Source organism: Fusarium verticillioides, chromosome 2 (assembly GCF_000149555.1).
Source record: "Fusarium verticillioides 7600 chromosome 2, whole genome shotgun sequence".
Classification (NCBI taxonomy): Eukaryota; Fungi; Ascomycota; class Sordariomycetes; order Hypocreales; family Nectriaceae; genus Fusarium; species Fusarium verticillioides.
Genome location: NC_031676.1, coordinates 2,647,490 through 2,669,118, shown reverse-complemented (window position 1 = coordinate 2,669,118; position 21,629 = coordinate 2,647,490). Strand labels below are relative to the sequence as shown.

Genomic DNA, 21,629 nt, shown 5'->3' with positions numbered 1-21,629 from the left:
ATTGCAACGTTTGGAAGCTCACTTCCATGGATCATTAGCCTGGGGCAGCTTCAGCGGCATCCTCACTGGTTCAATGCCCTGAGCTCCCCTGAGCCTCTCGGCTTCCGATGCCCGGGAACGGCGCTGAGATCAAATGAACGCATCTGCATCCGCCAATGAGCAGACACGATTCGTGCATCGGAGGTAAAAACGGAACCCCACTGGGGAGTTTCTGGAGGAAGGAGGGGCATCTTAGAGGCCCTCGGCGGGGGAGAGGAGAAATTTCCTGGACAATTAGTTAGAAGGAAGGAACGACGTGGAACGCTTTCCTGACCGTACTCGGTTTTCTTTCTTCTCTCTTTCTTCTCTCTCTCTCCCTCTTTCTTTTCTACTCGTCATCTGTCGCTCAATATATAACCTCCCCTTCGTTCTCCAAATAGAATTGGCTGTCATTTGTCAAGTGGATCCTGGTACTACGTAAACCATTAACCACCTGCTGCTGCTTCTCGTCCAACGGATTGAGAGAGGGAAATCGAAAGGTCAATACAGATCATCGTTTCCACCGCCTCGTCTGGAGTTGCAGCGCAAAACCTCAGAACCGGGCTTCAAACAGTACCATATACGTTAGTTTATACCGGCATCGCTGCAATACCTCTCCACCTAATCTGTAACTGCAATTGCTAACATAGGATTTCTTGTCAGTCGTCGTTACAGTTCCCCTCCCCCACAATCTCCCATACTACAGCTCTCTGATCCAAGCTTCGACCCGCCACGGCCATCACGCCCAACTCTTCCTTCGTGACGAATTAACATTGTTCTCTGTTTAAATATTCATACAAGCTCGTCATAAATTACACAGTCGAACAGTTCCTCGCCAACCGATTTCACCATGCATATCAAGGACATGCTCAACGACGCCGAGAGGAGCGGCCAGCCCTCCTTCTCTTTCGAGTACTTCCCTCCCAAGACCGCCCAAGGTGTTCAGAACCTTTACGACCGTATGGATCGCATGTACAATCTGGGTCCCAAGTTCATCGACATCACATGGGGTGCTGGTGGTAGAATTGCCGAGCTCACTTGCGAGATGGTACTCCAGGCTCAAGCTGTCTACGGCCTCGAAACTTGCATGCATCTGACCTGCACCGACATGGGTGTTGAGAAGGTCAATGATGCCCTTCTTAAAGCGTACAAAGCCGGGTGCACCAATATTCTGGCCCTACGTGGTGATCCCCCGCGAGCTCAAGACAAGTGGACCGCTGCGGACGGAGGCTTTCAGTATGCCCGTGATCTCGTCAAACACATCCGCGATACCTACGGCAACCACTTCGACATCGGTGTTGCTGGTTATCCTGAGGGTTCCGATGACAACAAGAATGAGGACGAATTACTTGACCATCTCAAGGAGAAGGTTGACATGGGCGCCAGTTTCATTGTCACACAGATGTTCTATGATGCTGATAACTTCATTCGCTGGGTGAAGCGTGTTCGTGAGCGTGGCATCACTATCCCTATCCTCCCCGGTATCATGCCTATAGCTACATATGCCAGCTTCCTTCGACGAGCAAACCACATGCAGGCCAAAATTCCTCAAGAATGGCTCGATGCACTTGAGCCTGTTAAGAACGACGATGTCGCCGTCAGAAATATCGGAAAGACCCTGGTTGCCAACATGTGCCGAAAGTTGCTCGCCAATGGGATTCACCACCTTCATTTCTATACTATGAACCTTGCCCAGGCTACACGCATGTTACTTGAGGAGCTCCAATGGGCTCCTTGCGCTGAGCGTCCTCTTCAACAGGCTCTCCCCTGGAAACAGTCCAAAGGACTTGGCCGCCGCGAGGAGGATGTTCGGCCCATTTTTTGGAGAAACCGCAACAAGTCTTATGTTATTCGCACACAGGATTGGGACGAGTTCCCCAACGGTCGATGGGGTGATTCTCGCTCTCCTGCTTTCGGAGAGCTGGATGCTTACGGCATTGGTTTGACTGGTACTAACGAGGCCAATCGTAAGAAATGGGGCGAGCCCAAGACCATTCAGGATATTGCTCAACTTTTCGTCCGATATCTCCAAAATGAGATCGAGTCTCTGCCATGGAGTGAGGCACCTCTTACCACTGAGGCTGATGAGATTCGAGAGGAGCTTATTGAGCTCAACAAGCGAGGATTGTTGACTGTGAACTCTCAGCCTGCTGTCAATGGCGTCAAGTCTTCTCACCCGGTCCACGGCTGGGGCCCCGACAACGGTTATGTCTACCAGAAGTCATACCTTGAGTTGCTGGTGCACCCCGATGTCTTTGACAAGATGATCACTCGCATTGAGAGCCACCCTGATCTGACCTACTACGCTGTGACTAAGGACGGCGAGCTCCGATCTAATGTGACATCTGATGGTCCCAACGCAGTGACATGGGGTGTCTTCCCTGGAAAGGAGATTGTGCAGCCAACCATTGTCGAGAGCATCAGTTTTCTTGCATGGAAGGACGAAGCATTCCGACTGGGTGTTGATTGGGCTCACTGTTATGACATGAGCTCGCCTAGCCGAGCTCTGCTTGAGGGTGTCATGAATGACTGGTACCTCGTCAACATTGGTGAGTCAAGAGGTTCCAAAACCGACTCTGAAATCATGCTAACAATGGTAGTGAACAACGATTTCCACGACAACAAAACCATCTTCGAGCTTTTGAAGGGCCTCGAGGTTAAGAATCTCACTACTCCTGCGACTCCTCTGACTGAGTCTGTAGGTAATGGCGCCGTAGATACTGAACCTATTGCCAACGGTACTGCAGCCACTGCAGTTGCGAACTAGATGTTCTCACACAGTGGTACCCGGTGCAATGGTTTGCCAAGATGCCCAGCATCTTGACCAAAGTAAATCTCCGTTACGATTGCAGAGTGATTGCAAGTATGCATCATCGGGGCGTTGCTGTGCACTTCCTCTAACTTTAACGACCACTGCTTTTTTTCTTCCTTTGATTTCTTTTTTGATTTTCGGGTTTGGGTATAATAGCATCACCGAGGTGTCTTTTTCAACAAAAAGTTACCAGGGATACGGGGGCAGCATTTTAAAAAGGCGCAAGATACGAAAAATCACCCGGCGGGCGCAGACGACTTTATGTTTTGGGGGCTTGCTTTGCTTGTTCTATATCTCAACGATACCCCGCCAGCAAGGCCTTATGGATGGACGAATGCATGACTGAACTTGATTTCTTTCCTTCTATGTTTCTTTACTTTTCTTCTTTCCCAACGAACGGGAAGAAATTATACAGAGTGGGTGATGATGGGGATATGGAAAAGATTAAAGGCAAAGTTTGGCTATCATGGTGGGCTCAAGCAACAGCTAGATATGCTGAGGCTCGGAACCAACAATTGATTTGATATCTAGTCCCGATATTGGGTTACGATGATACTTTGCGCTCTCCCATACCGCCCCTTTGAGTGACTTGAGTGAAATGTCCAAAGCCCACCCTTATCCTTTCTTCGACCAAATCTGGGATTGTGTTGTACACAATAAGGATGCTATCGTCAAACGGGCTATGCAATTGAATTCCTTAGGTATCACCATGCATCTTCCTCGGCCACTTCATAATCCATATTCACCGCCCTTTCTTCTCGCTGTGGTTCTGCGCTCTTCTCCCGTCTAGGCTGCTCATCGAAGTCCGCCATAGCATCGTCCTCTACACCATGCCTGGGCACGTCATCATTGCCAAGGGTCTTGACAGGCGGCAGAGGTGTATTCACCCACGCAAGCTCAAGACGCCCCTCAACACCAGGCAGTTCCTTACCATTCAGACTATAGTAGAACTTCTCTGCTGTTTTGCGATCTTGGAAAGAGACGTGCGTGGTTTCAGGAGCTGTATCGACAGACTCAAACTCGCCGAGGTTCTGTTTAGTATGTCAGCGATATGAGACCTGGAAAAAGGAGCAATGTTAAACGTACCAGGAGAAAATGGCGTAGATTCTCATCCTTATCAGGCGCTGTAAAGTCAACACCTGTGATGGCGAGCTTTTTGGGCCGGTTGTCGATCGAGTATTGCGCATAAGCTGCGTGCATGTTTCCTCCTCCACGGCCCCTGAAGCTTCCCCTTCCTCGTCCACGAGCGCGAAAGCTGCCTCGACCCCGATACCCACCTCGGGGAGCCCATGGCGAGTTTGATTCGTCCCCGGCATCGGGATCTAGACCGAGCATCTTTGCCTCTTGTTCGAGGGCCGCAAGCTTCGCGCGTAGCATACTTGTACCTGACGAATTGGCATCGCCATCCTCGCCTCTTTGACTGGCGAGTTTTGCTTGTAGCTTCTCATTTTCCTCTCGGTGGCGGGCGAGGAGTTCTTGATGCTTCTTTACTACCTCCTGGCGCTCCTGCTCTATCCTGGCGCGCTGAGCCTCGCGCTCTTGGTGCTTCTTTTGTTCTTCTTCTTGCTTTCGCTGGAACTCTTCCATGTCTATTTCTGGTTCGACCTCGCCATCTTCTGCAGCCATTGGGTCGCCCGACCAATTGCCCCCTTGTAAAGGAGCCGATACTGGTAGTGTGTCGATCTTGTCTTTGTACCAAAACACCTTGACGAACCTGTTGTCGAATATCACTTTGGGTGATTGATATGCTGCATTTGCCGAGCCCCATTTATCGTACTTGACAATCGCGAGGTGCTTGTATGGCTGCATTGAGATCTCCTGGATATTGCCAAATTGCGAGAAGAACTCCCGCACTTGCTCCTCGCTGAAGGATTCTTCTGGGATATTTTCAACCACAATGGTACTCTTTGTACGGTCATAGTTAGGCCCTTCAGCGGAGAAAGGAGCTCGCGAACCGCCCTTCTTAGCGCCACGGTTCCGACGACCTCCTCGACCGCCTCGACCTCCATCGGGTGGGAAAGTCCAAGGATTCATGCTATTTGGGGCGTTTGCTAACATGGCAAACGGATCACTTGGGTCGTACTCTACCCGAGCTTATATTAGACGAGCAAACAAAACAAACAAGTGATACCAAACTTACCGGCGTCGGTACCTGGGGGTACGAATATCGACTCGTTGCCATGGTCATATGGGCATGTGCTCCCACGCGAACAGAAACCCTTGGTGTCAAAATCACGACATCGACCTCTTCTCCGGAGTTGACCCCGGCCACCACCAAAGCTTTGTTGCTGGAAGTTTGGCATGCCTGGGTATGGCATCCCCATGGAACCCATCTGCAGAAATGCCTCCATGACTTTCGGATCAAAAGGCATGTCGGGTCGCGGAGGAAGATTATACGTGGGTACCCCAGGCCGTCCTCCCCTCATGTCGTCGCCTCGGCCTCCACGTCCACCTCGACGGGGTTGCTTCTGCACACGCCCATCACGGTTGAAACTGTCGTATCCATCTTGCGGGTCGTATTCTTCGCGATCGTAGAAACCTCTCTTTCTTGAGTCATTCGGCGTCGTGCCGTCGGCCAAAGGTTGCTGTACTGGTTCAACTCCGATCTTTGGAGCTGGAGGAGCCCCTGGGAGGTAGGATCTGTACGCGATTGCTTGGAAGACGTCGTCGAGGAAAGCTTTGGGGTCTGTGGAATGGACTTGCTGTCAGTTTCTGTGGTCGATCGTCCCAAACATGAGAGTAGCACTGCGCACCTTCGCTTAAGAAGTCAGGAATCTCCTGTTCGCAAAGTTTTCGTACCGCGTCTGCGTTGCCATCGTGCTTGAGAAGAGCGATAACATACTCGGCTAGGACGTCGGCGTCGGCGTCGGAGCTATTGTATATGTTAGCGGAGTCTTCAATTCTGCGAGCCATTCCAGCACCGCATGGGGAAAATGAGGCTACGGACGTATCCTCGATGCGCTTGACTATCCACGCCTTGAGTAGAGGCGCATCTTCTTCAGAGAACAGCATTGTACAAACAACGCGACCGCTCCGTTAATAGTAGCCGCCAGAATGCGCCCGAGACAAAGAGCAAGGGTAGGTCAGGTACGTAGGTATGCTTGGTTGACGTTCTGAGGTTGGAGGCTGATTTTTTTGGGTCATGGGCGGTTGGGGCCTTTCGTTGTATCGTGACAGGTCAGGCAGTAAGATCACGGGTATCAATTTGATATATAATAAGTCTCAATAAGATCGAACAAGAAAGATTTATAATACGCTAGACAAGTTCCAGGAAAGGTCGTGCTCATGTGAATATTTCAATCAATCGTCAAAAATTGGATAGCCCTGATGACATAGTTACAGGCATTCAGTCCAGAGTCAAAATAGAGCTCCATATCATTAGATTCGCTCCACTTTTTAATGAGACCTATGCTCAAGATTACCAGCAGTAAACCATATGCATCATATCTTGTATATCAACAAAATCTCAAGTCGATTTTGATCATCCTGTATAGCAAGTAATTCTTCGGTTTCTCCGCTGAACTTCTACAGTTTCCTACAAATCAAGTCAACTTATACCTTGATCTTGACTTCACAACAAGAAAAGGACTTCATATGAACTTCAATCTAACGTGTTTCAACTCATCAGATACGACATAACTACATAAAAGCCGAATTGAGCTTCTCCTTGACATTCAGCTTCAACCCAGCCACTCGACTTTTCTTTTGGTTTCCGCTCAGCATGCCACTCCTGAGATCATCAAGGAGCTCCTCCGTGGAATTTGACATGCGTCCCAAATCTTCGTTACCAGCCGATTAATCTTGCGTGTCCAACTCGGCACGCTTCGTGGTTCGTTCGGCGCATTAAAAAAAAGCCGTTTACAGCTTGTCGTAGTACTATCATGACATGTTAGCCTATCTCCTAGGTCACCGGACTCGGATATTAGACTTACGTTCTCGACACCAGGAACGAGCTCCTTGACACCCTTGCGCTTTCGCATGGTGGTGACGATTTGTCCGACCTTGGTGGTGGAATCGAGGGGAGAGCCACCGGGGAGGATCTGCCAGTGGTCGAAGACGGACTGGGGGAAAGCCTGTCCGGAGGTGGCCTGTCGGAGATCTCCGTTGAAGCCGAAAGACTCGAGAATGGGGAGGTAGGCCTTGATGTTGAACAGAGGAGTACCAGGTCGCTGCTCCTCGCTGAAGACGTGACCACGTCGTCGGGTAAGGACACCGTAAACACCACCCATGGCCTGCTCAGGGACCTGAATCTCGACAAGGTACACGGGCTCGAGAAGAGCGGGCTCGGCGAGAAGAGAGGCGGCGTACAGGACACGGCGGGCAGTAGGAATGATCTGACCACCACCACGGTGAATGGCATCAGCGTGGAGGGTAACATCGAGGATGTTGAAGCGACAAGATCGCATGGGCTCCTCAGCAACGGGACCCTCACGGGTGGCCCACTGGAAACCGGAGACAACGGAATCCTTGATTTCGTTGAGGTACTGAACGGCTTTGGTCTGGTCGACCAACAGGTTAGCACCAGTGCCGTCAGGACCGAAGGTCCAGATCTTTCGGGCGTCGGTGACATCCCAGCCGAAGTCGTCAGCGAGGACACGGGCACGGGCCTTGAAATCGTCACGGGCGCTGACCTTGCCAGACTCGATGGCAAGAGAGAGCTCCTCCTCGATAGGCTCAGCAACCATGTACAGACGGTTGTGCTTGTTGGGAGACTTGGACAGAGCAGTAATGCTGGACTTGGCAGTAACGGTCTCACGGTACTGGACGACGGGGTCGGAGATGATCAGGGGAACACCGGCGTGATCCTCCTCAAGATCCTTGAGGCAAATCTCGAGATGGAGCTCACCGGCACCGGCGACAACGTGCTCACCAGACTCGGAGGTCATGGTCAACACACAAGGATCGGACTTGGAGAGACGCTTGAGACCCTCAACAAGCTTGGGGAGATCCTGAGCGTTCTTGACCTGGACGGAACGCTGGACGACAGGGGAGACGGAGAACTTCATGACCTTGAGGTTGTGGGCGGTCTCGCTGGTGGTGAGGGTACCAGACTTGAGAAGGAACTGATCGATACCGACCAGACCGACAATGTTACCGGCAGGCATGTCGTCAATAGGCTCGACCTTGCCACCCATCATCAGGACAGTACGCTGGATAGCCTTGATGAAGAGATCCTCCTTCTTGCCAGGGACGTAGTTGGGACCCTGGATGCGGACCTTAAGACCGGATCGGACGGTACCGGAGAAGACACGGCCGAAGGCGTAGAATCGACCCTTATCGGAGGTGGGCACCATCTTGGAGACGTAAAGCATAAGAGGACCCTTGGGGTCACAGTCACGGATACCAATGGCGGCCTCGTCATCGGGGGGACCCTCGTACAGAGTCTCAGCACGGTACTTCTGGGCAGTGGCGGGAGAAGGAAGGTGCAGAATCATCATCTCGAGGAGAGAGTCGGCAGCGGGAAGGAAAGTTCGCATGACAGCCTTGAGGAGCTGCTTGCCCTCCTTCTCACGGTCCTCAGCGGGAAGCTTAAGGTTGAGCTTCTCGAGGAGAGTGGCGGTCTCCTCCTTCTTGAAGTTCATAACAGCGGAGAAGATCTTGAAGATGGGGTCGAGGATGAACTGGTTGAAGGCACGCTCGAGCTGCTTACCCTCATAGGTGCCGTTCTTGGTCCACTTCTTGGTCTTGGGGTTGAAGTAGTTGTCGCCCCAGAGACGCTCCATCATCTTGTTCTTGTCAACACCGAACTTCTTGGCGTATCGGACAGCGAACTGTCGGACGGTGAAAGCCCAGCCGTGCAGACCGGAACCGAAGGCAACGGTACCCTTATCGGGGTAGACCTGGATGTCACCAATAGACTTGTCAAGATAGGTAGAAATGATGACGTTGACGGACTCGATGGTTCGGGAGAAGGACTGGTACAGATCCTCCTTTGAGACCTGAAGCTCGAGAAGAGCACGGTCGACCTTGTTGATGATGATGACGGGCTTGATGCGCTCACCGAGGGCCTGTCGGAGGACAGTCTCGGTCTGGACACAGACACCCTCGACGGTGTCGACGACAACAAGAGCACCATCAGTGACACGGAGAGCAGCGGTAACCTCAGAAGAGAAATCAACGTGACCGGGAGAATCAATGAGGTTGATCAAGAAGTCCTTTCCGTCGGTCTTTTGGCCAACAATGTCGGCAACGTCGTCATCCTCGCCAAGCTGACCATACAGGGAGATGGCAGTAGACTTGATGGTGATACCACGTTCCTGTTCATCGGCGCGAGTATCTGTGGCTCGGGCATCACCAGCCTTGGCGGTGGAAATGATACCGGCCTTGGCGAGAAGAGAGTCGGTCAGGGTAGACTTGCCGTGGTCGACGTGGGCAATAACGGACATGTTACGGACATTGGTAGGCTTGTCCATAAGCTGCCGGATCTCGTCGATCGTGAAGCTGTTGTGAGTGAAGGCATCGCGGTTAGCTCATGGTCGTGGAAGGACGGACGGCTTAAGTCCGAGCGGGGTATGGTGCAACTGGAGGGGTATTGCCATCATGGAAGATGGCGCAGGAGGAAGAGAGTGATGAGGCCGACGACGAAAAGGCGATGCCGGCGACAGGTAGACGATGATAGATTTGATGCTACTTACTTAACCATCTTGGCGGTATTGTCTGGATGACCTGACTATGTGTATGTCAAAAGTCGAAGTTGTTGATGTGGGAACAGAGCGGGGTTGAAGTTTTCACCCCGCGATCTGAGCCGCAGAAAAAGGGAAGAAGCAAGAAGCGATTGCCGTCAAAGAGAAAGAAGGCAACGATTCAAGTGACGATGGAAGAGAGACAGTTCCGGAGGAGAACCACTGTCACTCTTTATGCGTCCCTTTTGGCGAGAGAAGGTTTGGAGGAGGAGAAAGAGGGAGGGAAGAAAGGGAAGAGTTTTGAGCGGGGAGGAGTAAGGTAAGGTAGGTTTGGGCACCTCAAGATTCATTCGGCGAGGAGCCTACGGGCAGCAAGGTTGGACCACCCAGCCCACCACTTAGCGGAGGGCAACCCCACTAAAGCACGAAAGAAAAAAATTTGGACAGTGGGCTTTTCACATTTTTGGTGGGGCAGCAACTGCTCAAGAGGACCCCGCTACACAGTTGTTTTCTGCCACCCGCTGAAGGAACAGGCGCTCCAGGCCCTCGTGGAGGGGTTGGGCTTGGTCACGATAGGCCCATGAGTCCGCTAAAATTCTGTCTGCTGAGCGGGCATCATGTCCTCCCATCCATGTCCATTGACGGGAGCTTGAGATAATTACCCAGCTTAGCTCTCGGCTGCCAGGCAAGGTATGGATCAATTGCCACAGTCACGGCCGCACAAGATGGGAAATTGGGTTGATCGTAGAGGGCACCAACCCTGGCACGATTCTTTGCCCATGGGATACGCTTAGTCACCACCGAAAACCCTGGCGCTTGCCCCTCCTTTTCCTCAAGAGCTCACTCATGATGGCAGGGGGTTTATTTGCCTTTATATATATATTTATTGTCTTACCGAAGGATTCATCGTATAGAGTTGCTCTTATTTCTAGGGAACCTACACTGTGACAACTGTGAGAATACATGGGTGTCTTGCCAAATTGCAGAAGCTCAAGCATACAGTATAATCACCCATGCTAACCAAAGGGTGAGAAAACCTGATGGAGGGGGATTATCCGTGGGCCCAGCTTGAAAGTTGAAACCGAGTCCCCCTCTACTCGAGTCGGTTACTGTACATACAAAAGACTCTCTATGACGTGCATGCCCTGCACGTTACTACTACTGTAAGTCAGTTCTACAGTGGCTTATAGGTACCTAGTCATCAGATACATTACTTTCGTCACTAGAGCCATCAACTTTGTGATTTATCACTTAGGGCCCCTTCTTTTTTGGCGTTTGTTCTTTTCATCGCCGCAAAAGGCTCCAAATATCCGAAGTGGGCTGTAGCTTGAGCTGAAGAGATGATGGCAAGGAAGGGTACCTAGAGAGAGCTCTAACGTTACGCCTCCCACACAATTCATCCCGTCCATACCTTTGCGGGAAAACCCCTCTTCGCCCACTGGGAGGTACTGTACAACCCACAGCCCTTATGACCTTGTATTTTCTCAGTGGGTTTCCACTGAGTTGATACATGCGCAGTTGGTGATTTGCCGTACCTTTCTTTGTCAATCATGGTCTCATATTCTCAGACCACCGAAGAAAGTCTGATTCCTCGTAAGAGCTTCCAGGTAAGCTCTCATTGGAGGATTCCACAAGCTCTCTCGGGTGTGAGTCTGTTAGACGACCCGCCTTTGTAGACCAGAAGGCTAGACCAGCCGGAACCCGTAGGATCACCTGGTGATGCTGTAGTGAAGATCTGATATTACCGGATTGTCCCAAGAGAGGATCGGATCAGTACACATCAAATGACTTCTTTACCTTATCTACAGAGACAAGAATTCCGCAGCATTGTTGACAACATTGTGGACAACACATACAGCTACTACATTGTGCTTAGCATCAGGCTGGCCATTGAACCCGCGTTTTCTTTTGCATGCATCGAATTTTCTATCCTTCCTGTGCCCTCAGGTATCCATTACTATTGATGATGTTCAACCGATAAATGCACAAATATTCGTCTTAAGATGATGAAACATCCAAACGTTACAAAATCTAAATGTATCCAAATGGATTATGTTTAATTCAAACTCAAACATGAACTTGACAAACCGAATCCCTTTCTGCAATTGTCTGATGCCTCCCGTAACGCCTCGCTTGCTCATCATGCTGCTTACTATCACCGAGTGACTCACTCGCCGCCCAGTAATTCAAGTATCATCCTTTGCCATCACCGTGGCAGATCTCACGACGAGCCTAAGATGCGGGCGTATGCGTCCTCAACCTCGCCGGCCAACTCAAGAAGAGACACAATGACAATCTGATGTGTCAAGTTTGGTAATCGATCGCGATGTAGGCCAATCCATTCCAGGGGCGGTGTTGCCTCACCCATATCCCGAAGCTGCGGCGTCTCAATAATGGGGGGCTCCAGTGCCACATAGTCGTACTTAGACATTGGTACATCGATCTCTGCTGTGATCTTTTGCTGTTCTCCGTCTGTCTCTTCCGCTCCTGGCACTCCTCTGATCTTGACTGCGGTCAGAGGTATCTCCTTGCCCCAGACTTGCTCGAGCGCCTTTGCATGGTTTGCAAACATCCCTCGGATGTAGCTCACACGCGAGAAATTCCAGCCAACTTCCACTTTTCCTTCGAATGCACTCTTGAAGATATAGCTAATCTCGTTCGACCTAGGCTTCTGCCATGTCTCCATTACTGCTGATACTTGGGGGACGTTGAGGATGGTTCCTCCTCTGGATCCCGTTGCACGTTGAACAACATCTTCGACGGAGATCTCGCTCAGAGTCTTTGGGGCCTCAACATTGCGAACGCCAGCCAGGCCGATCCGAAGCTGGCCCAACATCATCCTCAGGATACTATGAATGCGTCTTTGCTCCATGCTTGCAGCAAAGCGGGCATATGCATTGAGCGCCTCCACCTTGAACACTTGGTGATCTGAAAACGTGCTGGGAAACACGCCCAGGTTTAGTGCCTTGAGTGTCACCACAACATCTGTGTCGAGAGATATAGGTGACTTTGAAAGTGTGTCCTCCTCCTTCAACTTCGGTGTTTGCTCGACTTGATGGATCGTGCTTCGAGATGTCGACATTGATCTCCTCTTCATAAACTTCTCGATCTCCTTCAGCGAGCCCTGGAAGCTCTCTTTCCTTTCTTGGACAAGTTTCTGAACGGCCTGCCACAGTGCAATGCCCTGAGCCGCCGAGGTTGTTGTTCCAAAGATTTGAACAGAGTCACCGTCAAAAATCGCGACCAATCTATCTCCACTTCCATCCAGACTCTCACGGACATTGTACATGAGGAACTCGAGCGATGTAATGTCAGCAACTAAGAAAGCTTGGTAATCAAAGGCCGCTTTGACCCGGAATGCGTTGAAGCTTATAGAAGCTTGAATCATAGGCGTCTCGTTCAGAGCTTCTTCTCGTTTTGGCCACTGAATAGAAGTGCGTAAGCGGAAATCTTGGAGAGCTACAAAGCCGCTCAAGCGTCCAGTACAGTCAACTCCAATCTTGTCAAATCCGAGACATAGGTTTTGTTCCCAATCAGAGGTTTTCTTAGACGATACCCAGAACTTCTTGATTGCAAAGGCGGATTTACCAATGGCCTGTCCAAGATCGATGGTGACGTCTAAGGCTGCAATTGAAATGGTTGCAGTCCAGGGAAAAGCAGCGGTTGCTGCGACCTGCTGATATCGCTGCACAAGGTGTCCACTCTGGGATGTCTCGGGGCTCATCTTGGCTACAGGTGCTGCAGTAGCAGAGCGTAACTCGCTCGGATACCAGATCTCACGGAACAGCAAGAAATCCTGTGCTTGTTTGGCGTTGATGGACACAGCCATGGGACTCACATTGATGATGGCAGATACTCCGCTGGTTCCACTTACATGCTTACTGTTCATGAACGATAGTGTAATGGAATCAAGCTCAAAACTTGCGGTTGACTCGCGTGAGTACACATGTTGCACCGAAGCGTGCAGTTTCGTAAAGTCTCCTGAGATGGCAAAGAAATTTCCCTGCTCCAGAGACCTGACTGTGTTGACTGTAAAGTAGATATTGTCAAAGCAAGCTGTAGCGGCAACACGAGCTATGGGTTGACAGCTCAGAGAAAATTCTTGTCTGCAAATTCTCAGGCCCAGGTTGAGCTTGAGGCGACCCAGAACAGCACTCGGGTCCGCAGTGATGATATTATCAGCGTCTCCAGACTTGCTAGGGGGCTGTTTGGACTCTGCTTGTTCGCTGGGTTGTTCAGTTTCCTCGTCATCCTTGACAACCTGCTTCACGCTTGACAACATGTCCATAACTAGTGGCACAACCGAAGGGTACAGAATGTTGCTCGAGGCGTCAACCTTGATCTCTCCGTACAGAGACGGGTCGTCTTGAGCGTCATCACGGTACTCGATCTTCCAGGCTAAACCAGGACTGCGCAGGACTGTTCCACTGCCAGAATCGTCTGTATTAAATTGGCCGTATTTTCCTGCGGGTGAAGGACGTCCCAGAGTCTTGGCCGAATTGTCCAACGATCTTTTACTGGCGATGTAGACGACAGCACCGGCGAAATCTGCGTCAATGAGAAGGCTTTCTAACCTCTTGTTGCCGAAGAGGCTACGTTGTGGCTGCCGCTTGGGTGTTTCGTCTGGCTTCTTCTCATTTGTGACTGCAGTGTTCCATTGTGTTGACGCTTGTGCGACATTATTCAACGAGAGCGAAATCGATTCGGCCAAGTGCGCAGCTGGAACAATGAAGGCGGATGTCAGGCGAAGATCGAGGGATTCGCCAACAGCCTGGAACGCCATGCGTCGTGCAGACGAAGTCGACATGTAGGCGATGTTAAAGGTCACTACAGGTAGCAATGCTGAGTGAAGTGATCGAATTGTCAGGTCCTGGCCCAGGGGCACCATCTGGATCTGGAAGTTCTCAATCGAGAGACGTGCTGATCGCCTGGTTCTCGTACCGAATTCGAAGAGTTTGACTGACAAGACAAGATCCTCCTTGGAACTTGACTCGTCATCAACATTATCCGCGACGCTCCACCGGACACGAATGTTCCTGAGTTCGAACTGGTATTGCACCGATGCAAGAACTGAGTCGATGATATCGACCTCTTCTGGCTCATCGTCTCCAGTAATAGTGATCTTGGGCTTTGACTGTCTCAGCTTTCTCAGGTAATCCAATTCCCGGGAAGTATCAAGATCCTTGATCTTCTCACCCATGTAACCAAGGACGTCGACGACAGTTGAAATGGTTTCCGAGGCCAGGTTGCATTCGAAATCATCACTGGTGAAATTAAACGCCCAGTCCTCTTTGCCATCGTCGCTCAGCGTTGAGCTAGCGGAAACTTCTACACCAACGCCTAGATTTCCACAAGACCTCATGGAGTCTTCGGGGCCTCTACGGATGTCAAGGCCGATGTGACTCAAATTAAGATGGATCTCTGGATATTTGAGAATAGGGCCGTATACTTCATGCCGATTTGAGGCATGCAAATGGGCTCTGTTTAACGAAAACAGTACTTGAGCCATTGGTTCAACCTCTGATTTTAGGGAGGTCTTGGCAAAAACCTGAAGACCAGCCAGAGTCAGGTGGACATTATATACGATCCTAAGGCTATGATGCCCTGGTTCGACAGACTCGGGTACCGTTTTAGGAACCTCGCTCTCATCGGAGCCAAAGATCTCGGCAATGCGATCCTGGATAATTTTGGTTTGCTGTTGTAATTCTTGGACAGCACTCGATATTTGAGGTCTATTCAGGGCTGTCAGAAGGCTGTAAACAGCAGAGGCGTCCAGATGAACTATCTCCAGAGATGAGAGGACATTGATTTGATGCTCTGTCTGGCCCATATGGCTCGTGATACGACCATTCGTTGGGGGAATCTGGAGGAGTGAAATACTGCGAGGTTTGTTTCTGACATTGATCTGCATCTCATGATAGTTCTCCTTGATATCAAAGTCGAAAATAATCTCCTTTCCAAAATTTGCTGCCGCTGCCGCTCGTGCTACAGTTCCCGTGATCTTATAGGTGAGAGACTGGAGAAAGGGAATGGTAATGCTGTACTCATCCAAGAACATGGCAAGATTGAACTTGACGCTTGAAAGGCGATCCGCGATCTTCTTCTGTGCGTCCCTTGGCTTAGGCTTCGATAAGCTAACAAGCTGGTTTTTCAGGCCATACACTGTCTGTATTTCATCTCCTAAAAGACGATCAAGTACCTCCATAAGTCCAATGGGGTCCTCCTTGACTGCAACTATCAAGTTTCGACTTCCAGCGCTGGCTTTGATTGTATGGCTTGATGTGTTGTCGGTATTTTGAAGTTCATGGGACACAAAGATGCTTGGATTCTTCAGCTGCATCATGGCCAGGGAATGTGAGTTGCTATGAATTGATGAAGTGATGGCATTGCAATTGAGCATCAGGCTCATGGCACTAGAGGCATTGGGGCTGGACTGATGGAGCAAAGACATTTTTAATCCATGGCTCAACGTCCTGGCCTTGAGATTAATAGTCTCTAATTCGATTGCGCCTTTTGTCACCTCCACCACTACATGGACAGGAGGCCAAGCAACAGGATCGGGTTTGGCTGGGCGCTTGGGTTTCGGCATAATTGGTGTTGGCTGGGCTTGACCTTGGCTCTTGCTGTATAGTTGTACCACTTCTTCAGCTAATTCACAAAGTTCCCAGTTCAAGTTGATGCCTGCTTCGGCGCATGATATGTTCAAAGTTGTGAAGGGAGCTCCAGGGGCTTCGCCGGCAACTGCAGCTTCGTGCATTTGCTGGTCAATTCTCGCAGCCAGATCAATGAAACCGATCTTGTTCTGCTTTGGCCCAGGATCGAGTACGAGCTGAAGCTCAGCAAGCCTACAAGCACCGAGAAGAGGAAGTCGGTCACCTTGGACCATGTCTGCCTCCCTGAGTTGTCCAAAAATATTGGTAAGGATAATAGCACTTGGCAAATTTTGCATGTCCCAGCCACGCCATTTCTCCAACACATTCAGCACATAATTTGCAGCGTCTTCTGGAATGTCGGGAGTGGCGTGGAAGCATTTCTGAATTATTTGAGATTTGCAATGAGAGTCCATGGTAGTCCAGATCTGACGAAGTCGCATTGCGAGTTTCCAAGAGTCAGACGTACGAAGATGATCATCTGCTGATCGCAGTACCGCAGAAGGTCGAACAAGAAAAGAGGGATCGTTGGTTGACTTGCCCTGGTCAAGAAGCAGATACGTGAAAAGCTTGTGCCGGTTTTCGTGTTTTGTCATCGTTTCCGAGAAAATATGTCCAATATCGGAAGCAATAAGTGAAGTGCGATGAATGAGAGATGCTAGGTATTCGATCTTGCCCGAGGCAGTACTTCCAACCACTGACCCAATATCTGCGTCGATGAAGCGAACATCTTTTTCGCCTATGGACACAACTACATCCTCGATTTGTGCCATGACTGCAGGCTGGGGTTCCCGGAAGGATGGGCTACGTTCAGATGCCGACACCTCTGCGGATCCCAAGCGCAGTTGGAGCGACGTTCTAGAGTGCCGCGTCTCATCCCTGAAGGGATCTTCCCAGGATTTGGTCAATCGCGTAATTAAAGCAACCTTAGAGATTGAGAGGTCGTATTGATCTTGCTCCTCCTGTGAATAGCCGGGGGAATCCTCTGTTGTCGAGCTGAGAAGCCGAAATGAAGCGTTCGGTATCCGAACCATAAGATCCTTGATCTGGCCTTTTGTTTCTCGTTCCTTCTGCCGATCAAAGATCTTAGTCATGGCATCAACTTGAAAGGTATCTAATAAGGTCTCTGGTTCGTTTGGCTGCAGAGCATCGAGGAGTGATGCAGCATAACGCAAGGCCGATGGATTAACGAAAGCTGACATGCCAGATGGAAATTCGACAATCATACTGACATATGGGTGATCTTCACCCAGGCCGTTGGGATCGATGTCATCCAATCCTATGCTCATCGCGTCAAATCCGTCGTCGTCGCCTTCCTCAATACTTTGGAAAGGCAATTCATGCGTGCTTGGTCTCAGACCATGCAACGGAAATTGAGGCGAAACATATTGGCTTGAGAAGGCGACTGAAGAGTGTGCAACGTCGTCTTTTGCGGCATGGTCGTTAGCTGAGCGATGTGAGCCAAACGAGCCTCTAGCTCTCAAGGATCGTTGGTTGTTTGTTGACGAAGACCTGACTGCCAGAAAATCATCCTGTTTAGATCTGGACCGAGCTCTATGCTGGCCATGTGCAAGCACAACGCTTCCATTGCTAGATTCGGCGAGAGAGAGGAATGAGGACTTATGAGTCAAACCTCGGGAATGCCGTGAGGCTATAGTCCTCCGCGAAACATCGTCTCTCTCACCCTCGAGGGACACAGCTGGATGAGGAGGGGGAGGTGCACATTGAGCTGGAGGGTCAATCGCCTCCGGGACGAATTCGTCCAGGTAGTCCGACAAGAGGAGAAACTCAGCTCGATGTGTACGCTGGTCCTCTCTCTGAACCAACTCCTGCTGAGTTCTTCTTTCTTCGCTGAATTTGAATTTGCGTCCAATGACGGCAAGGCGAATGGTCGTTCGGAAGTGGGCATCTGTTTCCACGGGATGGTGATATCTAGATTTTTGTCTTCCCGCTGACTCCGCATTGAGACATGAGATCTGAATGTTTGGTACAATAATATCTGCACGCTTAGAATAATGAGATCTAGCCCAATCGTTGAAGCATACATCAATAGCATCAGTTGACACTAAGAAAGCAGCTTCATCGACATGCAACCAAACTTGAATGGACTCCACGGCAGCTCGAGCAAATGTTATATCATAGAAGACAAGTGATGAGTATGGCACAAGGGCGTTCTCCACATCATCGAAGCAAAAGGCAAGAGACTTGCCACCCTTCGCTACTGCAACCAGGAATTCAGATGTACACTCTCCGGTAATCCCGCCGACATTGACATCCCAATTGCAGACGTATGCTGGTTCCGACGGCGGCAGTCCAAAGAGCTTGTGTCCGAACAGTCGAACGCCATCAATGAAGAGTTGTGTATTGGATGATGACATGCCAGGGGAGTCCAGAGCGCCTTCGCTACATCCCAGCGCAAGACTAACAGGACTAACCTCGACTTCGACTTCCATGAAATAATTGGTGAAGCGCAAATCGACAGAGACGCTAGCCAGCTCGCCCTCTACATAGCGGTCAGCAGAATAGAGGTTTGTTGGTAGCATGACCTTGAGGTCCTCGATCCTGACACCTAGAACGACATCCATGTCGTTGGACTTTTTGGGAGGAGGTTGTGTTACAGCTTCCGCGTCAGGGTTCTTTTTCTTCATCTGAAGCTGATTCTGGTATTCGTCTAGCGTTCTGAAATGAACAAATTCTCCAAAGTAGTTATCTTTCAAGAGTATGACGTATCGGATCAAAAACCCATACAAGTACACATATGGTGACTGGCCGCGTACATTGAGAATAAGGGTGTCCGTGTTTGCTGATGATGTCGTGGCATTGTAGTTGTAACTTCCATCCACCGCAAGGCCTTCAATATGGCCCAGTTGCTTCGAAGAAAGGAACGCGGCCTGTGTGTTCCATTGAGGGACTTGAAGCGCCATGTCCAACTGATCAGCATGGACATCAAAGGGAATGGCATTCTTGCTTGGCCGGAAGGAGTCGGCTGGGATGCAAGACTCGGCAGTCAAGCAAGGGCTCGAAAGGATAAGATAAGTGTTATCTTCAATGACCGTTGCTTTGTCGATGATGTTGGCTTCGTTGACGTTGAGATAGAGCTGCAGTGAGTTCAAGGTTAGATTGAGATGATATTTGAAGGGCACAAAAACAAGATAGTCAGCAGGCGGGCCAGCTGTCCAGTCATCAACCAGATCTGTAAGTAGGAAGATATGGTCTCTCAGCATGAAAAGTTCCATCTTCGAGCTGGTTATGTTAAAGTGCCAGTTCCTGAGCGAATTCCAGGCTAAGGGGTTTGAAAGGTCACAGGATATTATTTGAGCACCAGATCGCCACAAGAGATCATGGTTTACACTGCTCCATAGCTCAGAACTCGGCAAGTCAACATCGAGTTTTGTGGTATAGCCTGTTGGACTAGCCAGCATATCCATGTTGAACTTGACTGAGGAATTCGCTGGGAGCTTCACTTCCAACCAACCTGCAGGCCGAATTTCCGTTGCGTCTGTTTTGCTGTTCTTCTTGGTCCGGTTCCTCTGCTTTCGTTTGGTTGGAGGTTTGGCATGTCGCATGGGCGGTTCTTTGCCACGCCAGCGCCAATTCTTGGACTCTTCTCTAATGGGAACTCGCAGCGTGACAGCGTCGTCCATTTCTATGTAGAGTTGGAACGTTGTAGCAACTCTCCAATCCCCTGGTTTTAGCGGTTTTGCGGGCATGGCGTCTTTACATAATGATGGGAAAAAGAACCGCTGCAAGTCTGCTCTCTGGCGATCTGCCCAGGGGCCATAGTTCATTGTGCCTCCTTTAATCGAAAAGTTCATACCCCAAGCAGGGGGCACGTCTCCGTTGATGCTGAAAGGGAAGGTCTTTACGCCCCCATAGCGACTCTGATCAGGTACCTTACCAACAGCATCCCAGAATACTGTCAGTACAGCCTCAGGACTGTCGAGAATCGTCGTCACAGCTGCGTACTCTACGGATGCCCAACGAGCTCTATCATCTCGATCGCGGTCATCGAGATAACGGGTCAGCCCTTGCCATTGATTTGCCCCTGGCACTTGTGAAGTAGCGGTAGTCATGGCAGTCCGTGAGTCTGTTGAGAAAGATTCCACAGACCGCCGCCAGTACGGAACTAAATTCCGCAGCGAATTAACGGCTTTTCGGCGATGGTGGCGGAAGAAAGATCGCTTAGATAATGCCTCCTGAGTCTGGGTATTGTCGCGGTCTCGGGTCGCCCGAGTGACCTGATCCTCTTTGAAGTCCTCGTTCTCCTTGATTTCGATAACTGGATGTTGAAATTGAACTTTGAAGGTTTGTCGATATGGATCAGGTGTAGTTGTTTCCGAAGCATCTACTTCCACGTCCAGCGAATCCGCTTTGGCGATAAGGATGGCTTTCGTGTTTTCATTGCCTATGACCGCGGCCGCTTTCTGGCACCGAACATGCACAGGGAACAGTCGAAGCATAAAAGGAAGCTCGGGTTCATCATCTCTGGTCAGTTCATCATCCTCGCCGCTTCCAAAGCCCGTGGTCGTACGTCGGAACATGCTCTTGGCTCGTTCGCTCAACTCCTGCTTCACATCCATCTCTTTTTCGTTGCCAGCCACAGACCCGCCCTCCTTCCTGTTGCTTCGCGATCGTGTAGTAGTCTCGTCCTTCTCTGATACCCCGCTTGAACGAGCTTCCGGGTCATAGGTCTGGGTAAGACCTGCAAGTATACCATCATAGGCTGGGCTACGATTATACACAAACCATTCCAATCCAGCCAGATCCACCTGGATACGACAAGGAAGCTCCGGGTTCTTGACATCGCTTGCAGGCATAGCATCGCCGGAGGAGAGCTTCGATCGTCGAGTATCGATGATGTCCGCGTCTCGAACTCGTCGTAGCCAGTATCGCCATGTTATGTAGCCATGCTGGATCATAAACGTCTCGTTCTCGCCATGGTATCGCAAACCTGTAAAGAAGACTCGGCCACCAAGAAGGGATATCTGTATAGCCTTGACATCTATGTAGACTCGATAGTGGTGCCATGTATAAGCTCGGAGGGCGTAGGATACGATTGACGCGAAGAGTCGATTGAAGTATAGGACAAAGAAGATCGCCAGGAAACAGCACAAGGCCATAAAAATTAGGAATTTACTATGGTACGTGAGCAGAAGTTTAACGGGTTCTTCGGTGCTTGGGAGCATACTAGTTAAACTGGGGATTTCCTTCAGCGGCCCTGGCTACAACAATTGCATTGTTGAGGCCAGGCATGGTGATGTTCATGTTGAATATACTCGAAGGAGCTCACGGGGCTCCACTAAAGGATCAGGAAATGAGTCGCATTATACTATTAGGTTTTATTAATTTGTGGTTACAGAGCTGCGGTGTTTGCGCAAAAGTCTGTAAGTGACGGGAGTCAGCCATACATAGCAAGTCTGGCTAGGTAGCTGGGGGATGTTGGAGTCGGTCAAAACCTATGGGCTGTCAGCTCACAATGAAAGAAACCAATTCGCGACGACGGAGCACGGTTGTTGAAGTAAGGTA

At 50.3% G+C, this 21,629-nt stretch overlaps 4 protein-coding genes across 4 annotated transcripts; 1 reads left to right on the top strand and 3 right to left on the bottom strand.

Annotated features, from left to right (window-relative positions):
- Positions 1–275: 275 nt before the first annotated feature.
- On the top strand, positions 276–6,096 carry FVEG_04126 (methylenetetrahydrofolate reductase (NADPH)). The gene is made up of 3 exons (XM_018891842.1): positions 276–602; positions 682–2,567; positions 2,619–6,096. Exons 2-3 carry the CDS (start codon positions 869–871, stop codon positions 2,783–2,785), a joined length of 1,866 nt encoding a protein of 621 aa, XP_018748431.1. The 5' UTR covers positions 276–602; positions 682–868; the 3' UTR covers positions 2,786–6,096.
- On the bottom strand, positions 3,535–5,842 carry FVEG_04127 (hypothetical protein; the record flags this gene model as incomplete). The annotated part of the gene is made up of 5 exons (XM_018891843.1): positions 3,535–3,861; positions 3,917–4,914; positions 4,971–5,516; positions 5,584–5,702; positions 5,778–5,842. 5 exons carry the CDS (start codon positions 5,840–5,842, stop codon positions 3,535–3,537), a joined length of 2,055 nt encoding a protein of 684 aa, XP_018748432.1.
- A 151-nt stretch (positions 6,097–6,247) lies between the features above and the next one.
- FVEG_04128 (elongation factor 2) lies at positions 6,248–9,864 on the bottom strand. The gene is made up of 3 exons (XM_018891844.1): positions 9,466–9,864; positions 6,763–9,271; positions 6,248–6,706 (listed from the first exon to the last, which is right to left on the bottom strand). Exons 1-3 carry the CDS (start codon positions 9,471–9,473, stop codon positions 6,689–6,691), a joined length of 2,535 nt encoding a protein of 844 aa, XP_018748433.1. The 5' UTR covers positions 9,474–9,864; the 3' UTR covers positions 6,248–6,688.
- Positions 9,865–11,249: 1,385 nt separating this feature from the next.
- FVEG_04129 (hypothetical protein) lies at positions 11,250–21,568 on the bottom strand. The gene is made up of 2 exons (XM_018891845.1): positions 21,292–21,568; positions 11,250–21,239 (listed from the first exon to the last, which is right to left on the bottom strand). Exons 1-2 carry the CDS (start codon positions 21,366–21,368, stop codon positions 11,675–11,677), a joined length of 9,642 nt encoding a protein of 3,213 aa, XP_018748434.1. The 5' UTR covers positions 21,369–21,568; the 3' UTR covers positions 11,250–11,674.
- Positions 21,569–21,629: the final 61 nt, after the last annotated feature.